The sequence below is a fragment of the Barbatula barbatula genome, assembly GCF_947034865.1.
Source record: "Barbatula barbatula genome assembly, chromosome: 1".
Taxonomy (NCBI): Eukaryota; Metazoa; Chordata; class Actinopteri; order Cypriniformes; family Nemacheilidae; genus Barbatula; species Barbatula barbatula.
The window spans coordinates 21,180,026-21,193,050 of record NC_136766.1 but is presented as its reverse complement, the minus strand read 5'-3'; the positions used below and the strand labels follow the sequence as shown (position 1 = coordinate 21,193,050).

At 37.4% G+C, this 13,025-nt stretch overlaps 3 protein-coding genes across 9 annotated transcripts in view; all 3 read right to left on the bottom strand.

The window, feature by feature from the left end:
* The window catches only part of dennd2b (DENN domain containing 2B), a 47,069-nt gene extending 43,415 nt beyond the window's left edge, over nucleotides 1-3,654 (bottom strand). For 2 of the 4 annotated variants that reach the window (XM_079462038.1, XM_079462040.1), the window contains exon 1: nucleotides 3,526-3,603. The gene's annotated coding sequence lies outside the window, so the exon portion shown is untranslated. Of the gene's footprint in view, nucleotides 1-3,525 lie in introns of all 4 variants that reach the window. The other 2 variants (XM_079462043.1, XM_079462045.1) reach the window with 2 other exon arrangements.
* A 72-nt stretch (nucleotides 3,655-3,726) lies between these two features.
* tmem9b (TMEM9 domain family, member B) lies at nucleotides 3,727-9,418 on the bottom strand. Of its 2 annotated transcripts, XM_079457810.1 has the most exons (6): nucleotides 9,179-9,418; nucleotides 9,004-9,080; nucleotides 8,560-8,651; nucleotides 8,353-8,461; nucleotides 5,291-5,425; nucleotides 3,727-5,077 (listed from the first exon to the last, which is right to left on the bottom strand). In XM_079457810.1, the coding sequence occupies exons 1-6, from the start codon at nucleotides 9,183-9,185 to the stop codon at nucleotides 4,922-4,924; spliced, it is 576 nt and encodes a 191-aa protein (XP_079313936.1). In that variant the 5' UTR covers nucleotides 9,186-9,418; the 3' UTR covers nucleotides 3,727-4,921. The 2 variants fall into 2 exon arrangements, with proteins under 2 accessions (XP_079313936.1, XP_079313935.1); XM_079457809.1 differs by having other exon boundaries at nucleotides 9,004-9,242.
* A 548-nt stretch (nucleotides 9,419-9,966) lies between these two features.
* scube2 (signal peptide, CUB domain, EGF-like 2) overlaps nucleotides 9,967-13,025 on the bottom strand; it is a 16,283-nt gene continuing 13,224 nt past the window's right edge. For 2 of the 3 annotated variants that reach the window (XM_079478201.1, XM_079478202.1), the window contains exons 18-23: nucleotides 12,583-12,750; nucleotides 12,028-12,189; nucleotides 11,700-11,897; nucleotides 11,369-11,521; nucleotides 11,197-11,276; nucleotides 10,047-11,039 (exon numbers count right to left, since the gene is read on the bottom strand). In XM_079478201.1, the coding sequence (XP_079334327.1) occupies nucleotides 10,893-11,039; nucleotides 11,197-11,276; nucleotides 11,369-11,521; nucleotides 11,700-11,897; nucleotides 12,028-12,189; nucleotides 12,583-12,750 (908 nt within the window). In that variant the 3' untranslated portion in view covers nucleotides 10,047-10,892. Of the gene's footprint in view, nucleotides 11,040-11,196; nucleotides 11,277-11,368; nucleotides 11,522-11,699; nucleotides 11,898-12,027; nucleotides 12,190-12,582; nucleotides 12,751-13,025 lie in introns of all 3 variants that reach the window. The other variant, XM_079478200.1, reaches the window with a different exon arrangement.

Sequence of the window (13,025 nt, the reverse complement as noted above, 5' to 3'; positions counted from 1 at the left end):
AATTATTTAAAGCAATGGATTGAAACATCTGCAAATACAAGCACCTTGTATAAATTTAGACGCTTATAAGCAATCTGTGGTCAACAAATACTGTATGGTGACATGTTATATCTTACTCTGGAACCCCTGCACCAAAAGCTCAGTAGAGTTGTGGTTTCTGGTGTTGGAACGTGACGTGGGAATTTTTCTCAAATCTGTATTAAATTCTGATATAATAGCTTAGGGATGGTTATGGCACAGACCATCACTTCATTCATTTCTCAGAACACTAATTCACTCCAGGTGTCTTTTGAGAGGCAAATAATATAAGACGCAGAATTATCAGCATTAGAAAACCCTAAGATGTCTTGTAAAGTGAACAGTAGATAAATTTACGTGCAATAACCTGCTGATCCTCAAACTAGTATTAAAGCAGACGAACAAATAGCTGAGATTTGATATATATTTGCTAAGGTCAAATAACAGCATGCTCTTTCCATTTAATCTAAGCTTTCGCTATTTTTAACCTTGCATCCTGATCTTGAGCAGCAGCCCATGTCAAGAACACCATGAGGCCCAGACTAAACATCTCCCATGGTAGAGGATGCCTGTTACGGTGATCATGACACCAAAATATGTGGCTGGAGGTGTTTGCTAGAAGTGGACTAACTAAAAGCAAAACAACCTTTTTATAAATCAATGCTGAAAGAATTTTGAGCTGATCGAAACATAATGCAATCTCCATATGGTCAGTATATAACAAAGCACAGCAGTGTGAACCACAAAATGTATTCAGTTTTCATCTATCAGCACCAGTGTGCCGGTGTTTATCACATTTACTTTTTTAAGAAAGAAAGTTTTTCCACCTATTGTTGTGACTGAATAACATGCTGGACATGCAACCCCCTTAAGTATCCCATCATCCCTCAGATTGGAAATACGGAAGTCTCAATGCTCCTTTGCTCTTTTCTCTGAGGAAATTGCTGGTTGCTGAAATGCATGCATAGGGCACTCCATGGCCCAATAGGGCTTTTTATCCTCAAAAATATTTGAAGTATAAAAAACATATGATTGCATATGATTCATGTCATTCATGTTACATGTTGATACTGTATTAATTAACCCTAGATGGTAAAGGTCTTAAACCGTGTCTACACCAGAGGCGACAGGCGCATCCAGAGTGGACAAAATGTGTTTCTAACGTTTTTTGTCGTGTCACGCCGGTCGTGACCTGTGTAGACACGGTGCAGGTGTTTAAACCAAGGTAATGCTAATGGAATTCATGCAGCTGGTACTAATTCATTCTTAATGCATGAATCCTGCAGGTGGGACACAGCAGAACTTTCACCTTTTAACCAATACACACATAGAGTAACATATTGGGTTGCCATAATGGAAAACATAGTGTAATGATTTAGTCTAGGCCATTTCCTTATATGTCTGAAAATGTTGTTTCAAGTTCACCTAAATCAATTAAGGAAAAGGTACAATTTACACCTGTTAAAGTCATTAAGGCACAGGAGAAACATTACACCAAAGTTAAATTGTTTCCTCTTCCTTGAACACATTTTTAAAGACTCCATCAATCATGTCAAGCAAAAACTACAAAATCTCCAAAATACAACAGTATATCTTTTTGCAATACTCCTGGGTGTTCACCACACCCTTACCACAGAATTTTCCTGACACAATCGTTCGTTTAAGACATCTGAAGATACAAAACAGAATATTGTATTGTAAAGTTATGCTCAGATTATGTTCATACTCAGAATATGGAATGTTTTACATTATAGAAAGATTTTAGAAATGATTGTAAGTGGGTTGGGTGTGCGAGGTTTGTTTTGTTGACTAGAGATATACCCTGCACTGGACCTTCTCTTGCTCTAATATCACAGTTTTATTGTTAAATGTAATATTTGACAATAACTCCATGGGCACAGAGTAACAACAAGCACTTTTTTCATGTTTAATGTAATATTTCTCTGTAACTACCGGGCACAGTTTCACAGACAAGGCTTAAACTGAAAATTTTAATAAAGAAACCTTAAAATTCTGTCATCATTTACTCAACCTTTTGTCATTTCAAACCTGTATGACTTTCTTTCCTACGCTGAACGCAAAAGAAGATATTTTGAAGATGTGAATGGGGTCCAGTGGTGTTTCGGTCACCAACTTTGTTCAAGATATCATCTTTTGTGTTTTGCAGGAGAAAGAAAGTCACGAAGGTTTGAAATGACAAAAGGGGTTGTAAATTATGACAATCCATTTTTTAAGGCTAGCCCCAGACTAAAATAAATGTAAGAGAAATCTTAAAATACACCAGTGCCATTGTTTGGTCTCAAGATGCACACTAGTGATCCTAAAAAAAGTCTATCCTATCCTAATTAAACTAAGGCATTAGCTGAGTTTGTCTTTGAAACTGGGTCATCGTCTATTTGTTTGCACATGACATTTAATTTGATGTTTTGTTATCCAATGTAATAGTAATTATACATTTGCATATGCTACTTACATTTTCAGAAGTGTCCGAAATATTTCTGGTAACTGCATTTAAAATGATAGGCTACAGCGCCATGTGTATTTGCTATGATGTAAGCTCTATAGGCCTACGGTACATGGTGACATCATTTGAAAGTGTTCCCAGAGTTTCTTGCCCTCCTTGCAGTGTACAATGAAAGAAATAAAATTTGAAACAAGGACACATCAAAAAGAAACATTCAAGAAAGATCTGTCAAGCAAACATGATGAGTCATGGGGGAATTATGAACGGCCTTGCGGAGACAGACAGAAAGAGAGACTGAAAAAGCGATTTGTGAAATCGTGGCACAATCTCAGAGCCTTAATCATTTCCCACACGGTGGCCCTGGGGGACAGACAATCCCAGAAGATGGTATTATTTACCAGAGAGATAAGAAGAATGTAGGAACATCACTTATTGAAGAATTGAATCTGAATGGCAGATTATATTAGTGCTAGAAGTCAACCGTTAATCAAACAAGAATTTTAACAAGAAAGTGGGGTTTGATTTTATTTGTATTCAGATTACATGTTATTAAAAACAATAGCGTTTAATCCTCTTATACTGCCATTCTAAAATCATTACTACAAAGTGTGGTTTTAAGGTTTAAGAGCGCCTCCTTGTTTCGGATTCGCGGAACCACAGTTGCAGTACATGATGCTCCAATGCACACGATAAACAACTTTCAATGATTAGTACAGACACCTACTGCTCCCAGCATGCGCCTCCTTTTACGTCTCACTGAAAGAAATGTCGACCCACCTGTAGTTCTGACTGCCTCGTTTCATTGATCACATCCAGACACACATGACCTTTTCTCTTATTTATGCATTAGTTACTTACTCCGTGTACTTGCAGTTTATTACCTTCATTAAATGTTTTCTGTCATTATACATTTCTTCGTGGCTCTACACAGACCAATTAATATGATTAACCAGGAAATGTCATGCTTTCGCAAACAATCAACATTAAAATGCTACGCACAAACCCCGTGTGCATCAATTGAGCCAGAATAATACATTTCTTACCTTATCTGAATATTCGACGCTTCTGTTGCCAAGGTTACCCGTTCACATATCCATTGTGTGAGTTTGCGCAAGTGAGTTTTCAGTGGAGTTCTGACTCCTGCTCGGTGTGTTCAGTAGTTTTGGATGGGCTGGGAGGAGGGGGGGGGTGCAGGAAATGATGAGAACCGTTCTTTGAGAAATGTGACATGCAAAGCCTGTATAAACGTTTAACCTTTTATTGTTGCAAATACTTTCAGATAATAAAAATGCCAAGCTTCTCTGTTAAATAGCTCAAGGCGTTCATTTAGAAATGTAGGTTATATTTATGGAGGCAAACTTTCCCATTGTTTTATGATGTTACTAGTTACATTCATCACAATAATATTTTTTATAGGTTTAAAATAGGTGAAGACAATCTCACGGGATTTTGTTAAAAGGGCTAAATACACACTGTTGGTGGGAATGTTATTATACCTTAATGAAAAACATTTTAAACAGCGCCCCCTGTTGTTTAAGTTTAAACACTTTTGGTTCGGTTTAAGAGCGTTGAAATGGCAAAGTAACGGGAACGCGACAATCACCTTTTCAGGTCCGTATATTTAACCAAACCGTAAATTAGAAGGTCAAAACAGCTCTCACCGTGTACCTGGAACATTTAAATATAGATCACTTATTAACAAAGAATATAATTCTGCCATTTTAAAAAGATATACTTCGTAAAGTACTGTACTTCATACATCAAGTCAGGATCAGGAAGCTTGGACCTGAATCTACAATAAGCTAGAAAATAACTTAACTGGTTTATTTAGTTGTTCATCAAATAGCACACCATTGGGCGATTGTGACAACATACACCCACAGATTATATAGTATCCACAGTATTAATTTAGTATGCATCCACGGTATTATACACATATAATCGCTGACAGCAATCCGCAAGGTAAGAAAGAGAAGAGTTAGAAAGAAGAGTGCTAGAAGGGATTTTACACTGTACAATAAACAAAAAAATTGATATGTTGGATTAATAATGATTCTTACATTTATATAAAACATTTACAGAACAAATGGATCACCTAATTTCATGAGGAAATTGGCACTTCTATCCCCCACATCAATTTCAGTGTGACTGGACTGCATAAGAAGGTAAACTTTTTTTGCTTATTTCGGAGTGTATTACTTCAAAATTTGAGAACACACAAGAACACAAATTGAAGCAACTGAATCATAAGCAAGACATCCGATAAACATTAAAAAAGGTTCTCTCTCACTTATTGATCAAAACGAGTAACCTACACAAAAAACATACACACAAACAATGTTAGACATGGGCACTAGGGAGTATTCAACACTATGAAGAAGACTCAGCCTTGAGCACAGTACCAGAGCCCATTCATGACAGTCCAGACTGCAAGTGCTTTTAGCTGAGCACCACATGGCGGTCAAAGACAGACTTGCGCTGTTCTTGAACCTGCCTCCTCCAACGCTGTTGAGCATGCTCCACTTTGTTAAGCATGTTGGAACTTGAGCGAGAGCGAGAAAGCACATCATGGGCATTAGCGAAGGGCTGCTGGTCCTGTAACATTAAAAGTTATTACATTTATATTGCATCAGAGATTGGGAGTGCTACCATTAAAGACACAGCTTGGCCACATCTTTTCATTTACATTCATTCAATAAAACTGATATGCAAATGTATGTTAAACTAACATATTTACATTTACATCTATATTAATATATTGTAGTTATAAAACGGACGAATCGTAGGAGAACATTAATATCCACTTACTCCAACCTCATCATCACTCTGAATGAGCTGTGAATGGCCAAATAGTCTTCTCTTCAACATTGGCTCCAAAAGTGTCAGATAGACCATATACAACAGTAGAAGTCCCAGAATAGACAGGTAAATAATAATGGTGACCTGCAAAATAGATAGTCTATTAAGACATATCAAGGGTGTTCAATGTATACTACTTGCTTAAAGGGATACTTTACTAGCAAATCACAGTTTCCTCATGTTTTACTCGCCCTCAAGGCATCCTAACCGAATATGACTTTCTTCATGATGAGTAATACAGGCGGAGTTATAATACCACGTATTGAGGGCTTGAGGGTGAGTAAAACATGGGGGATTTTTATATGGTAGTAAAGTATACCTTTAACAAAGGAACAGAGTTAATGTTTCGTCTCATGGAGAACTGTGAAACTATAACCAGGATTAAGATCAACTACCAAGGTCACATATTTCAGGGCCACACAAATACTATGTTCATTTTAAGGGATTGTATGGTTTTCTAATAAACCATAAAACAACATAACACAAAACATTTATAAACCATTGCAAAAGTGTTCTTATATTTTAACTGGTCGAGCAAAGCGCTAACAGGCCAGGGTCAAATGTTTGATTTCCAGGGAAGCCATGGACTTTAAATTATATCCTGATTCATTGTGTCACTTTAAATAGCAGCAGCGGTAAAATGCAAAAATGGAAATGTTAAAATCGTTTCCTAAATTATCTTTTTATTCCACACTAACAGTCATAGACAGGTTATACACTAACAGTCATAGACAGGTTATACACTGACTGATCACCTGACAGTGAAGTTATTCATTGACTTGAGGGTCATTGAGGATTATGCTGCTGCCATTAGAGCCTCCAAGGCATAAGTCAACTAAGCGGCTGCTAGGGCCCCTGTGGCCACCAGGGGGCCCCCAAGACTCTCAAAAAGACTCCCCCAAAAATCTCTTGACATCGTATGTTTATATAATATTTCAATGGATGTGGGTATTGATACAAAATGCATTATTTATTGAAAAAACGTTAATGTTTAGAGGCGTGGAAATGTACCCGCAGTAATTGACCGGTGTAAATTCACGAACATGTCAAAAGTTAACAGCAACAAACGATTATAAATTAATGCCGTGAACCTAGCATACTTTTAAGAATTAAGCGTTTAGTCGATTGTGACGAATTCTTACAGCACCGTTGTAAACACGACAGCTTACTCCTTAGATCAGATGTTGTTTCCACATGGTCCGTTAAAGAACGCGACACGCAAGTCTAGCAGAAATCTATCAGATGACGACTTCGAACGTGCTGAAGTGTTTCCAAAAAAGTTTGCCATAAGCATCAGACGTTCAGTCAACGGATCGTGGGCGTGACGTCTGAGACTAGAGTATGACTGATTGACGTTATTGAAGTTGATTGAAGAATTTAATCTCAATAATGTCACAAAAAGGACGTATCCTACTGATGGGGAGAAAAAGGAATTGAACTGAGATTGTGAAAAAACAGCAAGATAAAGGTACGTTGAGAAAATGTATATAATCTAAATAAGTTTAGCCCAGTGAGCTATATTGTAATCTAAAGTTAGCAGGCTAGTTAATTAAGCAAGCAGGAAAGTATGTTTAATTAAACATCCGCAAACAGCTTTGCAATCTTAATGTATAATAATACACAACATATTATTTAGCTGATTTTAAAAATACATTACAGTTTAACATTACTTACATTTTCATTACAATTGTATTTATTTTTCATATAAGAAGATCCTGTTGGTATACTGTTTAAGTAATTTTATTTGTAGTTGATTTTATTGCACTTTTTTAAACCAAAAACAATTAAAGTGGTTACCATGTTAAATGCACTGTCTACTGGTTTATTTAGCTAATTTTCAGTACACCACATTAAGCACACCAATTGCAAGCCTTTGAATGCTAAAGTGCAAATGAACTCCTGAAAACTCCCTGTGGGTTTGCTACTGTTACAATTAAAATCAGTAGACGGGTAAAAACATTGGTATGATGTAAGCAACACAGCTATAACAAATAAATTGGATAATGAGTATTCTAGATTTATAGTGTGCGAACAAACAAGGATTGACAATATTGGTGGCATAGATGGGCGGTGACTACAGCCTTCAGTGTGATACGAGACCCTGTGCTTCGGGTCAGGTCCTGATCACACCATCAGGGCTTATTTCTGTGATAACAACCGGCTGCCTGTACATTATCCCTTACATATAATGTTGTTCATTAGAAATGCAAGACACAATAATGCACCATAATGTTAAAGTTGGTTAAATGAGTAGTTCACCTTCAAAATAAAAACGCTGTCATTATTTACATACCCTCTTGTCATTTCAAACCATGACTTTGTTTCTTCTGAAGAACACAAAAGAAGATATTTTGAAAAATGTTGGTAACAGAACAACACAGCCCCCCCCCAACCCCCCTTCACTTCTATTGTAACCAATGCAAGAAAATGGGGGGCTGTTAACAACATTCTTAAAAAAAATCTTCTTTCGTGTTCTGCGGAAGAAAAAAAGTAATGGTTTGAAATGACAAATGAAATTTGTAAATGATGAAAGAATTTTCATTTTGAAGGTTAGAGTTGGGCTGTTTGGATCTACATAAAAACATAATATTCTCTAATATATGATTAAGTCTCCGTATTTGCTTTAAAAAGTCAAAAACGTATCTGCTGTGTCCCGCTTCTGTCACCAGGCAATAGTTCATTTCAGTTCGCTTTGTGAACTTCTGAGTCCTTTAAAGACAGAGTCATTCGAATTGGGACACAGCTCATGTCTGCCCTATACGTGACAGTTCTCTATAGAAATGTCCACAACTAATAAATGTATTTCTGTGTGCTGGATATTTAGCATGATTTTGTTTCTTACTACAGCAAGGAGGTCATATGGGTTTGTATCAATAAGGGGAAGCACATCATGACAGAACTTCCTTTTTGTAATAACTATTCCTATTGCTGTATAAACTAAAAGTACAGTCACCTTCTACGTGGTTCATGATACAAAGACTCATGTCATTTATAAAAGACCCAGTACTCACTTTGATTGTTCCAGAGCTTCTTTCTTCATATTTACATTCACAGCGTAAACAGTATGCTTCCACATCTTTACCATCAACAGGCATTGGCTCCACCACATGAAGGCAATTGCTGAGAAAAAGGATGAGTTAAAGGATGAATTCAGTGAACTGGAGTAACTTACTGACGGGCTGTACACACGCACACGTTAAATGAAGTAAATCATTTACCAGTCCTTTAGAGAAACGTTTTGATTGTAGATCCGTCCCTCAGTTTCCTTGTAGGGCGGACATATACATTTACATCTGATGTCTTCTGAATTCTATGAAACGCGATCACAAATATAAAACTTTATGTTCATTACATGATCGACATGAAGGCAACACTCCAATGACACAGGTAACTATGCTGTTTACAGTTTAGATATTTCATTAACCTATCTTAGATAACATGAATATGTTTATCCATTCGTGTATTTATTGTTCATGTATATAACTGTGTTATCTTCTCGAAGAACAGAAACATGTTAGCGGCTAGTTAGCATTGCTAGCTAACACAGCAAAACAGTGACGTTACGATAACACCACGTCAAACTTATATGACCACAGTGGACGTGTCTTATAATACAAATGCAAAGTATTATTATAATACAAATGCAAAGTATTATAACTCACCTTGGCTTCTGAGAGTTGTCCTGATGATATCAGAAGAAAGCAAACGAGCGAAGAAAACGTCAACAGATTGACAGCGGCTGTTGAAGTCAGTGGAGACATTATCAAGTACGCCCTGCCAATATTGTTAAATGCTGAAGACAGGTGTCCCAGAATAATATATTAATATTAATGTTACAGCGCATGCAACTCTTTTGGTCCAGAGAAACGTCAACAAAACAATACGTGTGGGATGGGTACAGTCCGACACATCAGCTGACCATCAGCAGCCGGTACGCGCATTAGCTCATCCCTCCGGAAACACGTGAGTAGGAACCACTCTTTCATGCAAATTGTGCGTTCACTTCATGCGGGGTTGCGCAGACTAATCGGCCTATGATCTTAGAGACCGCGAGAGTAAGCTGCTTTCTATGCTATCGAATCGCTCTCGCAGTACTTTGTCGTCATACGCTGATAAGTTTGCGCATCGCCGCATGAAGTGAAACGCGAACAAATCAAGGTGCTGATTACGTCATATTGTACGCCTCAATCCACGTAACCTGTATGACGCACTGTTTTTATGTTTCCCAAAATTACAGTGCAAGAGCGTAATCGGAAATTCACTTGTACATCAAATGTATTTCTCTAAAAGGTCATCAAACTACAATGTAACCTCATGCAAAATTACAGTACAAGAGCCTAATCGGAAATTCACTTGTACATTTACATTTAGCAGACGCTTTTATCCAAAGCGATTTACAGATGAGGAAACATTGGAAGCAATTATAACAACATAGGCAACAAAATACATAAGTGCATCAAAACTAGTCCATTAAAGCCTAGCACAGTATACAAAGCTAAGAAAAGTGAGCTTTGTAGTTTTTTTTAAGAAGGAAATGGAAGAGAGTAAGGAAAAATTAATCAGCGACGTGTTGACGGAAGAGATGCGTTTTTAGGCGTTTTTTAAAGATGGCATCAAATGTATTTCTCTAAAACGTCATCCACTACAATGTAACCTCACGCATTGCAATCCGTGGAATCTGTGGAATTTGACTGATACAACAAAACATGAGTGTGTTTGTTTATTTACATGTTAGATGTACAAACATAAAAATATAAACATTTAATTTACTCTGCATGTCATCAATGGGTAAACAATCGTACATCAGGAGCCTTTTCATCTAAAAATCAGCTTCGGTGATTTTGTGTGTGTGTGATAAACCAAATGATCATAATGTCTAACCAGTACCACTGTTAATATTTTGCACACCTAAAGTTTCTTACTGTAAAACAAATAAAAAATATAAACTCATGTATTAAAGAAGGCTACAATGCAAAAAATACAATCCAGTAACATGAGAGCTTATCCTAATTTTTACATAATGTACAACATATTTAGGCTCAAATAAAACTTTAACTGCTTTAACTTTCACTACATTCGTTGTAGTGCTCTAAAGTATCAAAAATAAGGTGGACAACACATTTAAAAACAAATTATAATCAGGTTTCTTAAAACCTACAATATGTAGTCACTTCTTCATTTTAAACGCTTTATAATTTTGTATTTAACGATAATGCAGGCAATATTTAACATATTTGAGCAACACAGCGACCTCTGGGATATAAACGTATGACAGAAGCATGACTTTCTTTGACTCATATTGTTATCGTAAAACGGCAGCTTCATATACATTCACTGGAGGGGAAAAAAAGAGTTACATTTCCTCCAGAGTAAGATTCTCCCAGGAAACTTCTCATCTCTCATGAGTTTTCTTCTCATCAAGTCCAGGAGAGATTTATTAATCCACGCAGAACATGCAGATAGCCAAGGAAGGATATTTGTTCCAGATTCATTATTTAAAGTTTGATTGGAGCACCAAATGTTAATTCCAAAAGGTTATTTCTCAAAAAAATCAGGGACGTAGAAATCGTAAAACCTTGGAGCGGAGGAATCTGATAAAGGATTTGGGGAACATTTCTCTAGACTCTTGTGCAGTGTAGTTGAAGAAGTTTTGTGGATGGGCAAGGACATCAAATAGAGCCTTCATAAGCTTCTTGTCCTGCACAGAAAATGTGACAATATACATCAGATATCTTCCACATGGTGGCGCTACTGTCCCATTTTCACTACTGGGACCCGTAGTTACCCAGTCCTTGTCCCATTAACTGTTTTAATAAACATTAAAAATAAAGTAAAAAAAAACCTTTCCACTATACCTTCAGAATTTCTTGATGATTCTCAGAAGCATATAATCTTCCATCCCGAACAATGTCCTCAATAAGCTCCTGGTAGTCCTCTGAAGAAACGACATCACACAGTTTAACATATACTGCCCATAATACAGTACAAACATCCATGCTAATAAAGCATCAGCAATTCAGCTCTCACCATCATAGGTAACATAAGGCACTTGAAAGCCTTTTACACTGTTTCCTTCATTGGAGCGGAACTGAATCCAGAGCTTCTTGGAACGGGAGGTGAAGGCGATGGGCCGCTCATATGTCTGGCATGTTTCATAGGTCGTCACTGAATTGGGCAGAGCTATGGGAACAGTAAAGAAACTTCTTTCAGTGGCTTATTCAAGCAGCAGGAGATGAAGGAGCTAATGAGCCCATCATGTGGCTCCTCCCCCATTTCCTTACACGTGTATTCCTTATCACTCAGCTGGATATCCAGGAGCAAACAGATTCACACCAAATCACAGTCTTGCAACACTTACAGCTCTTTCGCATGACCAAATAGTCCCCACATTCATCTTCAATGGGAAGGTAGATCTCAGGTACAACGACCAGGATTCTGCGCTTGGGAGGAGGGGTGATGGTCCAGGTGCACTCGATGTTGGCTGGGTAGTTGCCAGGGTAGTTGGGAGATTCAATATAGCCATTGTATTCTCCGAGCTCTCCTCCACAGTGCCTGTCTGAGAGGTTAACACACAAACGAAAACATATATACATATATTGTTGGAGACATATTCATGTATAATTAATTCACTTTTTTCTTTACATACATTTTTTTTAGTTCACGAAAAGCTCAGATGGTTTGCTTACTTTTGCACTGCATTATGTTTGTTGAGCCATCGAAATCAGTGGTAGTGTTTCCAGGGCATGCAATGCAATAGTTCTGACCAAACTCCATCTGATAGGTTCCACCTGGGCAACGAATACATCGATGGGTGCTAGTGTTGTAGTAATGTCCTGGGGAGCACTGGACTGTAGGGAAACATGCTGGGTACATTATATAATATTTCATATAAATAACACCATTCTAGACAACTGATATGATATGACCTCCGGAGTTTAACCAAAGTTTTTGCGCTTCTCTTTTTAAAGTATATAAAACGGATATAAAGGTCATAAAAATACTTTATGCAAAATATATAAATTAGATATACGGTATTAAGACATTATATCTTGAATCAATTCATTTTTTTAACAATAGACATCACTACATTTAGTCAAATGTATGGTTCTATAGAAATAGTTTACAATTGGTATTATATTACACAATTTTGTTTCTTATGTCTAGGTTTTCTTTATCAACAGAAATAAAATACTGATAATGTAAATGTCTGTTGCAGCATAGGAAAGTTGTGGTATTCTCACCTTTAGTCTCACAATCCTGGAATGACACCGCACCTTCATATTTGGTTGTGAGGCTTCCTCCACATGTGAAACAGGATGTGCGGCCCATCTCAGGCTGATAAGTTCCTTGTGGGCAACCCATACAAGGCACAAACCCATCCCGAGAGAAGTGACCAGGACGACACTGACCTAGGATCAACAAAACGTTAAGACAATGCCAAACAAACCAGCTGACTTCACACAGTTGAGTGCTTTATTGCCTTCCAGCAAAAGCAAACGACAATGATGTCATGCAAGTTCATTATCTAAGACACTGCAGGCTTTCCCTCAACGTTCTTGTGACCACAATAAATGGGCTGCCAGTGAGACTGGCCCTAATAGCTCCTTCTGTTGTGTCTATCAGCTTAAATCAAAAGACAGCATCTGGGCCTTGGTGGCAATGTGCCTCTGATAACACTGTTTGC